General features: G+C 51.5%; 1 protein-coding gene across 4 annotated transcripts in view; it reads left to right on the top strand.

Moving 5' to 3' along the window:
* Positions 1–304: 304 nt before the first annotated feature.
* The window catches only part of MYRF (myelin regulatory factor), a 72,546-nt gene continuing 60,061 nt past the window's right edge, over positions 305–12,789 (top strand). For all 4 annotated transcript variants that reach the window (XM_026045611.1, XM_026045614.1, XM_026045613.1 and 1 more), the window contains exon 1: positions 305–356. In XM_026045611.1, the coding sequence (XP_025901396.1) occupies positions 311–356 (46 nt within the window). In that variant the 5' untranslated portion in view covers positions 305–310. The remainder of the gene's footprint in view (positions 357–12,789) is intronic.

Below are 12,789 nucleotides of genomic sequence, written 5' to 3' on the forward strand. Positions count from 1 at the left end.
CGGGGCCGAGCGGGACCGCGGGGCGGGACCGGGACCGGGACGGCGGGGCGGGACCGGGACGGCGGGGCGGAGCGGGGCCGCCCGCAGCGCGGCTCGGGGCGCAGCGCAGCGCTCGGCGGAGGCCGATGCGCAGCGGGCGGCCGCGCTCGCCGCCCGCACCGGCACCGGGAGCCCGCCGCGGGGGCGGCGGCGGCGCGGGGCGCTGAGCGGCGCCCAGGGCAGCGCGGCCCCAGCGCGAGCGGCCCGCGGGACGGGGGGGATGCCCCGCTGCGGGCGCCCCCACTAGCCCCACGCCGCGCGGCGCTCGGCCATGGAGGTGGTGGACGAGACGGAGGCTCTGCAGCGCTTCTTCGAGGGTAAGCGGCGCCCCCGCGGCTCGGGGGGCGCGGGCGGGCAGCGGGGCCCGGCCGCCGCCGCGGCACCCAGCGGCTCCCAGCGCTCCGCCGGCTCCCAGCGGGGTTGGTGCTGGGCGGGACTGGGGGGCAGCCTCCCGAGCAGCGCGGGCGCGGGGATCACGAGCGGGAGCCGCCGGCGCAGCGGGGTTTGGGAATGCCGTGTGGCTCTCCTTGGACACCAGCATGTACCCCGGCAAGGACCCCRCTATGGGCCTCATCTCGGAGCAGGCGTAGCCCCCTTGAAGGCTCCTGCTTCTGGAATGGATCACAGACAACACCAAACAGCAAACTCCAGCCGCCCGTCTACTTAGCTCAGGATTAGAGGCTTCTGTGCTTGTTTTTTGCATGTTGGGAATGCTGCAGTGCTTGCGCGCTTGTTGCAAGCTTTCACTGGGGGAATTGCCCTTCTTGGGGCTAGAACGTAGCCCGTATTCCAGCACTAGTGTTCAGCAGCGAGCCTCAAACCCTTCCCTTTAACCAGCTTCTGTAGGTCGGTGTTGTCCAGACAGGGCTCTGCGCGCCTACGGGCCACGCGTGACCGTTGATTCGTGTCTCTATCGCTTAAGTGCAAACTGGCGGCAACTTTTATTGCAACCAAATTTGATAATGTGCTTAATTATAAATTCTTTAATTAATTAAAGAGAAATCAGGCTGTCAAGTGGGAATGGGATGTGGTCGCTCACAGAGGAGTGTGTGGAGCTCAGCTGCTGCATTCAGCTGGGAAGCTGGGTTAACGTGCGGCCCCCAGCTGCTATCCATGCACCTCATTGTTCCTTGAGCATCTCAGGGCTGCTGTTTCCTCTGCATTTGTTTACTCCTTTCACTCTTCCTTTTGCCTCTCTGTCTTGCCCACTGATTTTGTTTCCCTTTTTCTGATGCCCTCCCCTGTCAGCCCACACCCAGTTCCCTTTGATGCCTGGTGGGCTTTTTCCTGGGTTGATGTTTTAGTTGTGTGAGCCTTGCAGCTTGGTGTAGGCTCCTGATGTGCGGATTCCCGTGCTAAAGGAAGGAGAAAGAGAAATGAGTGTGTCAAGCAGGGGCCCTATGTGGTTGCTTGCACTATCCTAGTTAGACTCCGTCGTGTGAACGGACCCTGCCGCGAGCGGCAGAGAGGTGTGCTGGGTTAATGCCCATTGCCCTGGTGTGGACGTGGGTCAGGCCCCGAGGCTGAATTTTCTGCGCCCTCTCGCTGGGCTCCTCCAGTTCCAGAGCGTGCTGCCTGCTCCTGCTCTGCACACACGGTTTGTGAAGAGTCCGCTCGGTTGAATGGCCTCGACCTGTGGAAGGCAGTGAAGGTGCCACAAGCAGATGATGTTCTGGGGAATGACTTGGGTTGAATGCAAGCTCAAGCTACCTACCTCTCCTTTTCACCTCTGTGGCATCTGTGAGATGCCTCAGTAACACCTCCCTTCTGTTTCAAAGGGAAAAGCACCTCCTGTTGTTTCTAGCCATGATCCTGGATTCCCAGAAGGATCGGAATTAGTGAGGGTGGAAAGCTTCACTGTGTGGGTTCTTACCATGTACTCCCCGCTTGATTCCTTCTCGGCCTCTGGGRATCGGCTTGTTTTCAGGGTTACACTTGGACAAAGTTCCACAGTCCTGTCCTACCTGCGTCCTGTCCTCAGCATGGTGCGCATCCCTGGTGTCCGTGCGGAGTCGACACCCTCTTGTTATTTCGGCATTAGCCTTTGTGTTTCTTGTTTTTGTGTAGAGGAAGGCTACCTCATTGCTCTCTAAAAGCGTAKTTTTTAAGCCTTTTTATCTATCTGTCTTTCTGTCTATGTTTCTGCCTCCGCGAGGAAGGGATTGAGCTGGAAACATTCTGTCCCTGGGAAAACAGAGAGTGAGGGAAACAGGCCGGGGGATATTTCTTGGTCTCTTTTAGTTGCTCAGTTACGTAACGTCTTTCTCTGAATGCTTAATTTCGTCGTGGACTCCAGCGTGGCTCTCTATTTCCCTTGAGCAGCGATGTTCCTTTTGAGGTGTGATTGAACGCTGCATATTGCTGAGGGCGGGAGGGCACTGAGGAAGGAGCTTTAACACGAAGGGTTGCTGTTTGGTTCAGTTCATGAAGAAAGAGGGGAAGAAAAAGGGCTCTGGTCTCTGGTGTACACTCATTAATCGCAATGCTTTGAAGCAACCGAACTGATATTCTGTTATTTAGAGGTGAAGGCTGCTGCTTTAGTTTGCCGTCTTTACCGCATGGAGTCCAATTTGCCCTGGAATCTCTATGTCCTAAAGGATGAATGATTTCTAAATGGGTAATACAATAGTGAGCAATAGGCCTGTTAGACTTAATGTTAATTTGCAGAGATAAACTCCTTAGCAGAATGGATTTGTTGCTATCCTATAACTTGTTTAAACTGAGCCTGCTCCTTCCCTTTCCGTGGGGAATGCRTGCTCAAGCCGTGCCCTGCTTAGCAGTGCAATCTGTGTCCTTCTCACGGATCATCGTCCATCTAAGTGGAGATTTCACACTTGGGATTTCTTCCTGTACGTTGAAAACTCTGAKATAATTTGGGAATTCCCTTTCCTTTGCTTGAAACCGGATTTGAGTCTGCTCTAAGCAATCCCGCCATATTTAAGAGTAATCCTTTGGTGCCTATATAGCACTTGGTATTTCAGAGCATCAGACAGGGATTAACTGGTCTCTGCCTGCAGACTTTTGGGGAGTGCAGGCTGTACTCGTGAGAGGCTAAATGGCTTATCTGAGGTGTGCAAGAGCATTGGTGTCTGCGCTGGTCCCAAATCCTCTTTTACGCTAGCTCTGAAGACGGGCAGCGAGATCTGTCTCTGGAGCAGGACATTTTCCTGGAGGTGAGAGTGTTGCTAAAACCTCAGGTCTCACTGCCYGGTCCGGCCAGTGGAAAGCAAGGCTCAATCTGATGGATTTCCTCAGTTGCAAGAGTCCCTTGATAATAATTTTGAAAATAATAATTTTGAAAATTATCATTAATTTGTTGTTTGTTTTTACTGTAGCTAGCAAACAGATTAGTGCCCAGGACCTCCTGGTGAGGAGAGCTGATGACAGGCAGCTGGGAAGGTTTAGAGAAGGCACAGAGCGTGGGATGCTGAGGATCCTGGCAGGGAAGGCAGAGGAGCTCAGCTTGGACCTTCTATAGTATGGGGAATGTTTACCTAAAGCATTTGTATTTGGTATCAAAGGAAAAGGAGGGAGTCGAGAGCGCCTGACCCTTGGCTGGCATCCTTCTGGAAACCTTACCTTCCTCCCTGCCCACCGCTCACGTAAGGGAAACGGTTACGACAGAGCTCAGCTATTTGGGATCCCTCTCTCTCTCCGCTAATTTATGAGATAAGAGGCTGTTAAGGAATGTGCATCGGGAAAGATGTGCAGAGCGGGGCCTGGGGGCAGGGGAATGGGCAGCTCCCCGCGCGGGGACGCGGCAAGCAGGGCACTCGGAAACGCCGGGAGATAGGGAATAGGCAAGGAGATAGGGAATGGGCAAGGAAAGTCTGGAGCGTTGACGTGTGGGTTGTGTAGGAAGCCCCAGAGGAGGAAGTGCATTTTCCCTGGATCAGGAAGGTGAAATGATGGGGCTAAGGCAGAGAACAATGCTTGGCGTTTCCCCCTGTCTGCTTGTCCTGGTGCATTGATCCGCACAGGGATTTGACGATGGATGAGGATGAGCCGAGGAGGGCTTCCCTGGTGGAATTCTTATTGATGTGAAGCAGCAAAGCCGTGAGCCCAAGGGAGTTGGAATAACCACCTACTTTGAGCAGTGCCCRTTGACTAGTGGTGGAGGAGATCTTCACTGAGACGGATGGTCCCTGGCTGCTGGTGGCAGCTGGTATTAGCCAGAGAGTTGCTCCRAGCAGAGAGAGCTTCAGTCCCGGCTGGACCGGGCAGGAATTTGAAGGAGTCTGAGTAAGAGTCACAGTAAAACAGYGGGCTGCTTTTTTAACAGCATGGATGTATGTTTGGGATAGGACCAGTTGAGACCTAAGTGGGGGTCCAGGGGCCGTTTGCAGGGCTTGTGTTCAGGGGTTTCGCGGTGGGAGTCTCTTCGCTCTTGCAGATGCAAAAGGATGGGGAAGACCTTTCCAACACCAGCACGTCAGAGCTGCTCGTTCCCTTGAATTATATAGAATAACAGCWTTCTTGGGTCCCAGGTTTCACGCTGGTTTTCCAGAGGCTGAGGAATGCTGCTTGGCCCATCGTTTCTGTGTCCCTTGAGTGCTTCCTTGGCTCGGACGCTGTGCTGCGGAGAGGCTTTCCTGCAGGGCTCCTATGGAGCTGTATGGTGGGAGCAGAGCAAAGGCAGAGAGCAAGCACCCGTGAAAGGCAGTGCAGGRCCGTGGAGTTTCTATGAAAAGCGCGGTAAGATCTTTGCTGCAGCTAGATCCAGGTGCTTTGCTCCCGTGCTGGTGCCCAGACCCAGCTCCCCTTAGGCCAAGGAGAGTCGGGGAAGCAGAGACTTTGTCCCTGGGCCTGCTTGGTGTGGCGGGGAAGGTAAGAGGCTTTGTGTGGAGTGCTTTGCAGAACAGGGCTAGCCCGTGACAGAATGGTCCTGGGGAACCTGGTACAGCAGAAACACATGACCATCCCTCTYGGTAATCCCCTCGCAGACCCAAATCCCGCGCGGCAGCAGCCTCCCAGCTTGCTCCCTGTCCCTCCCACTCTTCCCTGGGGAACAGAAAAGCCTGCGAGCAGCAGCCCTGGGACCCAGACCAGCTGAGCCGGGCAACGTAATGAGAGAGGGGGAGAGCGGGGAGCCAGCAGCAGCCTGACCTCTGCTCTCGCCATGCTCAGGATGCGCTGGATCCGAGCAGGTAACCGCACAGATCCCCCAGCCCTRCCACCAGGAAGCTTGCTTTCCCCTCTGCCTCTCCATCTCTCTTTCCACATGGATTATTTCCTGGTCATCTCTCTCTGCCCTCTGTCTCCAGCTTCCGCAGCCTACCTGAGCTTCCGCCTGGCGTCAGCACGAGCCCTGGGTTAACGTGGGACTGTGGGTTAGCAAAGCTCCGTCCATCTGGGCAGGGGAGGGAGGGCAGAGAGGTGCTCCCTTGAGCTCGTTGGCGGCGGGCTGCGAGCTGGGCTAAGCCCCAGGGGACCTGTTTGGGTACGGGGGGAGGCTGCCGCTTCCATCGCGGCAGAGTCGACTGCAGGAGAGGTTCCCAGCACCTGAGCGCTTGTCCTCATTTGCTCCGCAGTGCAAGACTGGTGCAGAGCCATCAGCTGCTTAACAAGTGCTCCTGCAGCTATCGTGCTGCTGTGGGCTCTGCCTTTTCCCCCGTTTCTAAAGAAATCTTTTTTTTCTCTGGGGCAAGAGAAGGAGAAGGGACATCCAGGTGATAGAAGGCCAGAGTTGTTTGGGCGAGAGTGAATCCCTTAGGGAATTATAGGAGGTGTGTTGCGAGTCGGGAAGAGCTCTATGCAGCCATGGAGCCTCCTCCATAGAAAGYGAGAGATCCTTTGCCCACATTTTGGTTCGTGTGTCTTCCATAGTTTTGTGTGCTAGGAGCTGTGCTTCGAGTGGACCCAGGCGGTGTTCGGTAGGAGGTAGCTAAGAAGAGTGAGGAAGAAGTGCATCCCGAAGCCCTTCCTCATTCACTCATAGGTTAGCGCCAGCACTGACCCCATGCAGCCTGTTGTGAGATGATGGTGCAGACCCGTCAGCTGAGGGGCTGACCCGGACCCTATCGGGCTAGCTGAAAAGCTGGCTGGGGCCAGGAGCCTTATGGGGTAACGTGGTTTCTTTTTGGTGCTGTGTCTGAAGCGTGGGAAGAATCCACGCTTTTTTAGCATGACTCCATGCGGATACAACCTGTGGGGAGGTAGCCCGGCATGACTCATTCCAAAGGCACTCAGTGCCCTTTCCAAAGGTGTTTGGACGGGGGAGTATTTGTGTGCCAGGAGCTCTGTGAAAGGAGGAGTCCCGTGAGGATTTACCTGAGCCTGAGAAGGCAGCAATGAAAATGGGGTGATTGAGCAGCTGATGGGGGAGCTGTGGCTAACGTGGCCTCCTGTGGTGCAGGGAGAACACATAGTTAGCTTGTTGCCATGAGCTGTATCTATGGGTGCAGGTCTAGTCTGGAGGTTAAACTGAGGTTCCTCTTTAGCCTAGAAGTAGGACCTGGGGCTGGTTTATGAGGAGCGTTCGCCAAGCTCAACATGGCATTTGTCTCATTGTATGTCCCATGCCCTGTATATCTAACAGGCTGGAGAGCCYGGAGGACGAAAGCTCTTGTGGCCACAGACCCAGCTGGCACCGCCATCAGGTCCCCGTTGTTCCTCTTGCCCTCCCGGAGGGTGGGACCCTGCAGGGAGCAAGGGAAGGGGCTGCTTTGGCCTCTTTGCTGGAAATAGGGCTGCCTTCAAGGGTGTGGAAGTGAGGCAGATTCTGTGACACCAAAAACATCCACCTGGAAACCCAGGTCACCTCAGCAGTTSCCTGATGCACCCTGCCGGCTGAGAAGACATGGTGACAGCTGTGGTTTTGGCTGCTTCCTTGGGGCCCTAAGGCCTCCCATTTGGCCTCTTGTGACCTGGGGCCTGCCTCCTGTCTGGAGCTGTAACTGAAGCAGGTTCCCCTCCACAACCTCACCCGTTACTGCCAGAGCAGAGCGGAGCGGCTGCGGGAACCATCTCTGGAAACATTCAGGAAGCGTCTCTAGATGAGGCACTTGGGGACGYGGTTTAGCACGCAGGGTGTCGAAGGGCTTAYGGTTTGACTCGATGTCCTTGAAGATCTTGTCCAACCATTATGATTCTATGATTTATGAGGACTGACCTACTGGGACCAGACTGATGCCGTTTRTTATATCTCTGGTGCAGTAACCACAGAAGAGGGTGACTCCTGGCTCCGTGGGTATGGTCAGCCCTAGAGAGAGCTGGTCACTGYCCAGAGAAGTAGAGCCCACCTGAATGGTGTGTGGGGAAGGCTGTTCTTCCCATGGACTTTCCCAAGAAGACTTTGTCTTCTGTTAGCGTTAAGTGCCTTTGTCTTCTGCTTTCTCTGTTTCTCGCTCTGRTGTCATCCTCTGTCCCTGGTCACTTAGTGATAACTAAAAACAGAAGCTGCTGTTTAAAGGAAAGTAGTGAAGTGGAGCCCCACTGTACTTCTCCTGTCCTGGTTATCAGGTACTTATCACGCCCCCATGGATTTATCACTAGACAAGGCCTAACTGATCCCTGGATCTGGGAGCTGTGCAAGGTGAGCGCAAGGGGCYGTGATCCAAGTGCTCCTGGCTGTCAACAGTGCTACAGGCGTCTTCCCTTCCTCTGCCTTTCCTGGCCGGGGCCCTGGGTCACGGCTTGGCTTCCAGCATGTCTTTGCCCAGGAATCCCCCTGCTCGGGCTGGCCCTGCCCTGCAGAGTGCAGGCTGGTGTGGCTGCCTGCTCTGCAGAACTTGCTGGGTAGCCCCTTTGCCTCTTTCCGGGAGCGCTGTTCATTGGCGAGCTCTTGCCCTTGGACTTTGCACCGTCTGATAAGAGCCCCAGGAAGCTAAACGTGTCTGAGGAATGATTAACCAACAGGTGTGTTTCCAGAGGACAGGGGAGCAGCGGTGCCTGGAGAGACAAACAGGACCAGTCTTGGGRCTTTTGGGCCCAACCTGCTCTTGCCAGGCACCACTCCCATGCACCAGCTTCTGGAGCAGCATCCTTTGGGAGAGAAAATCCACCGCACCATCTCCTTGGTGCTCTCCAGGCCAGTAAAGCCAGGRTGGGCAGAGAGATGAAGTTGAGCCAGATAAGCAAGGGAGACATGGAAGCCACGAGAGGAGGATGCTGCGCGTAGAGAACAGGGCTGCGCTTAAAAGGTGGCTCGCTCTGGACACTAGACCTTGCTATGCGTTGGCTTCCACTTCTGATCCTAGGGATATGCCCTCTTATAGGAATAAGAGGATGGGAGAACACACTTTGGTGTGTTCTTGCTTATCTTGCAGACTCCTGCTCTCCCGTTTGCACAATTGGCCCTGTGCAGTGGGGCAGAGAGAACATCGGTGGGAGGTGGTTCAGCCCGGGCCCCTGCTTTCCTCCCCTTTTTCCGAATGCGCTGAAACACATTAAGGGCATGTTTGAATGAAAGTCTTTCTTCCTGAGGGGAAGTGTAATGTGATAACCAGGGTCTACCACTTATCTTGCTGAACTTTGTCTGTTCTGATACGATTATTCAAAGTGGCTAAAGGATAATCTGGGAACAGAACTGCAGGTCTGAAGAGAAGGGCCATCCCCGGCTGCAGAACATATTCGCCCAATTTCTTGTGGAGTGAGAAGAAAAGCGTGTTCATTTTGCTGACGTTTGAGGTGGTGGGGAGGAGGACTGGTTAGAAAGACCAAGAATGAAGTGTTGACACCTTTACTGTGCTCCAAAGCAAAACTTGAGGGCTGAGGCTAGAGTGAACTGGAGGAGCAGCAAGGAGGGTACCCCAGGGATTCATATTATGGATCATAATCCGTGGTGTGTCCAGGGTTAGTGCAGGACTTCAGGTGGAGAATAAGAGCCGTTTCCCTGGCGCAGCACAGCATTATTGCTTCTCTTGCACTGTGATGGTTGTGCCAGACAGCCWTAGTGATAAGAAAGCTGGCATTGGTCTCTGCAGTAAAGTCGGCTTTATGCATCTGGAATTATCTTGCATTAACTTTTTCTTRCTTTCCCAATCCTCCCCTTGTGCATCCCTCATCGCTCTTGCTCTATACAGACCTCTTTTCTCCCTCCAATCTCCTGTAGCCTASTGGAAGAGAGATGCTGTGTTGTGCCTTAATAAGTTGCAAGTTGCATCAGTAGAGAGAGGGAGAGAGGGACAAAAGAAATAAAGGAGGGGATGTATTTTGAAAGCACCAAGTAGTCTGAATAGAGGCTGAAAGGTTAGCTGGAGCAGTGTGGAGCGAGACTAGAGGTGTGCGAGAACCTGATAGGTGCTGATAGGTCCATCTGCCACGATCCAGCTTTTGAGATCTCCGGCTTAGAAAAGAGAAGTTAATGAAACTCCTCTTGATTAGAACTGCTTTTTTTTTTTCTCTCTCTAGAGCCTGTCATCATCTCCCCAACATTGCAGCACTGTAATGTTTTGAGAGAACTGAAGTGTCAAATTGAACTGTTTTTTTGAGTTTTCTTATTTAAAGCCAARAGGATGGTAATTGATGGAATAGAGACACTGCAGAGAACATGAGGAAGGGCCCGGAAAGAGACGCACAGAGTTTGCAAAAGAGTTGGGAAACTCCTGCAGGTGTTTGCCTGGTGACTTGGATGAGACTTTACGTTCTGTAAAGAATGCAGTACCTGGCTGGCTTCCAGCTCTAGGAATGACTATAATATAAATAGTAAATAGAATTCAATTTGGAACTTAAAGGTTCACTTTTTATGTCTGACAATATTTACTAATAAAAAGGTATCATTTCATGGCTTTTAATTTGTTGTGCTGGTAATGGCTGACTGCTACAAATCCTGTTCGGCTAAACAGGAAGCTAAACGTTTTATCAATCAGCCTGATCTTGGCTTATCTCTTCTGTTGTGACAAGTAATGGTTATGGGCATTGATTCAACAAAGCATTAAAATGCATGCTYTGACTTCGTTGGAAATGAAGCACCTGCTTAAACTTAAAAGTTGTGCAGTATCGGGGTCATTAAGACATTTTAGAGCTAACTACTGATAATATAATTGATGCTGAGCTCGGGGTAGGAATAGAAGGAGTCCTTTCCTATGTGAGCTCCTATCCAAATGAAGATTCTAGGTCAGTGTGAAGTTCTGGGGAAAGAATAAGAAGGGTTCTGTCCATTCTCCTCCCTCCTGTCTATTTTACTTCAAYTATTTTAAAGGGATGTTGAAATGGAGAGACGGATGGAGACCTGCTGGGATGGGCAGGAATTTTCATGTGCAATGGTATATAGTAGGATATATAGAGAAGAGGGTGAGATGATAAATGAGGTTTCTTAATTCATGCCCCTGTTGGTGTTGAGAGGCTGTTGGGACAAAAGWTACAGCAAAGTGGGGACCTGTAGATGAGAGACAGGCTTCTCAGCCCTGAATTTCAAGTTCATGTAGTAGATGCTGTATTGATGTGCAGGGACATGGGAAGGGGAACTCAACGAAAGTCAGCGTAATCCAACAGGAAAGGGCTTGGGGAACATCAAAATGGGATTTTTGCTGCTTCTCTGATTGTAAAAATGGGCACTGTGGTTCAGTTGCATCTGGGAGCTGTGGATAAAGCAGATCACGGATGGTGACACATTTACACACGTGGATGGTGACACACGTAGACGCACATTTTCAGCACAGCTGTCTTAATTTAATCRAAGTCCAAATAATTACATGTTCAYGTTGTTGTGTTTTCCACAATGTGCAGGGTTTCACCAAAAGCCAAGTTTCTCTTTCAAAGAGATAAGAAGGAGTACCAATGACAAYGAGCTATAACGCTTAATAATGTTGGCCCCGGACACCACAAATACTTGTCCCCACTGTCCAGAGCAGAGCCTTATATATCACCTGCACAGCAGTGTGTGGCAGGGACACATTGCAAGTATCCTCACCCTTGCCTTGGGCTTTCATCCAAGTGAAACCCGGCCTGTGGCCGGGAGCAGCAGTGGAGACTTCCTGGGCTGTGCATTGCTGTGGAAGATGCAAGGTGGAGAAACACTGTTCTGGAAGATGCAGGGTGGAGAAACACTGTTCTGGAAGATGCAGGGTGGAGAAACACTGTTCTGGAAGATGCAGGGTGGAGAAACACTGTTCTGGAGGAGGCATGGGGAATGCATGGGTTTTGGCATCTCCAGAGCTCTCTTAAATTGACGCGGTGCAACTGAAATCAAGATGAATTTGCTGTGTTTCACTGCGTGGGATCTAGCCCCTGATAAATAAGTTGCAATGTTTTCAGCTCTGTGAAGGGGACAAGTAGTGGGGGGCTTACTGRGTATTTTTGGGTTGTTTTAAAACCTCAGTGTGTGTTGGTTTCCAACACTGCAGAGAAAAGGTTGAGAACTAGGTAGTGGGAATGGGCTGTAGACATTGGGTCTGACGTAGCCTTTCTTTTTGGTGGTTTAATCTGAGGAGTGAGCAGCTAATTGCATAAGTGGACAGGAGGGGTGAGTTTTAGGGCTGCAGGTTTCTTCCTGAGGATGGTTACTGTCTGAAGGAGACTAAGGTGTGGGGCTTGAATTTTGTTATAGTTGTTTCTGTGTTGATGAGCTTGTTAAATAAACGTATCAGGATGTTGTCTGTTTGTTTTAGGGCTTCTGTTAATGCAGGATAACTGTTAAACCTCATTTTGTTGTTTTGCAAACTTTATAGATCTCTTAATAAATCTCAGCATACTTTATGGAAAAAATCAGTGTCCCTAAGCTCTTGGTAGGTCTTGTATTACCAAGATGCATGTCCTCACTATGGGTTACATTGAAGAGGGGGTGAATTCAGAACCTCCTTGGAATGGCCTCCATACAGAGAGAGACAAATTCTCCTTGTTCACAGAGGAAGCTGAGGAGCACTCTCATAAAGTGAATGCACAGAGATTAGAGTGAAATTCAGTCTCCTGGGTCCTGCCCCAAACAGCACCAGACTTTTCCTCTGCTCTCACTGGGCGGGGAGAGCTACATTTAGTGACTGTTCTGCTGTGTTTTGTGAAACTCACTGAATGAAGCTAGTGGTGAATCTGTCCTTCTTGCACCCGTTTCTCCTCTTTTTTTGCTCGCTGATTCATAAGGCTCCGGCAGTGGCAGTAGGTCCTTGGATTAAAACTACTTCTTTTAGAATTTTTTTCTGCTTTGAAAGTATCGTTTCTTAAAATAAAAGCACTTAAGTTTCAAGTCAGAATGGTCTATCACTCTCACTTCTTCAAGCATGACCTGTGTAAGAACTGCGAAAAGTACAACCTCCAGCTAAACTGTGGGGGCATTATTGAAGGTCTTGTGTTCTTTACTGCTGGTGGGGGATTTACCCATGAGATTTAGTTAATTACACAGCTTTGCCAAGAGAACTAACAGAATTATGACCATGTGTGGCTGTGTTTATATTTTCTCTGTAGAAGAGCATAGCTGTGGGCTGGGGCCTTTACAGGAAATAATATCTTCTTGAACCATGAGAAACGGGCATCTTTGGCCTCTTCTAGACAGATTCTGAACTGGCTAAGTCGTTGGGTTCTGCATGGGATGATGACTTCTCTGTGGGACTGGAGAAGTCGCAGAGACTACAGATGATCAGAACTTCATCGATTTGTTTTGCAAGCCTTGAACAGCACCAGCACCACCCCGAGCCCCAGAATAAAAGTTTCCAACAGGAGCACAGTCTGAAAGTTGAGTAAGGAGGAAGCAGGGTGATAAGTAGGATCCAGGAAATCTCCTGGATTTCAAGAGAGCAAACTTTGGCTTCTTCAGAGACCTACTTGGAGGAATCCCATGGATAGGGCCCTAGAAGGAAGGAGGGTCCAAGCTGGTTA

The sequence above is a fragment of the Nothoprocta perdicaria genome, unplaced genomic scaffold (genome assembly GCF_003342845.1).
Source record: "Nothoprocta perdicaria isolate Ctin4 unplaced genomic scaffold, notPer1 scaffold_405, whole genome shotgun sequence".
Classification (NCBI taxonomy): Eukaryota; Metazoa; Chordata; class Aves; order Tinamiformes; family Tinamidae; genus Nothoprocta; species Nothoprocta perdicaria.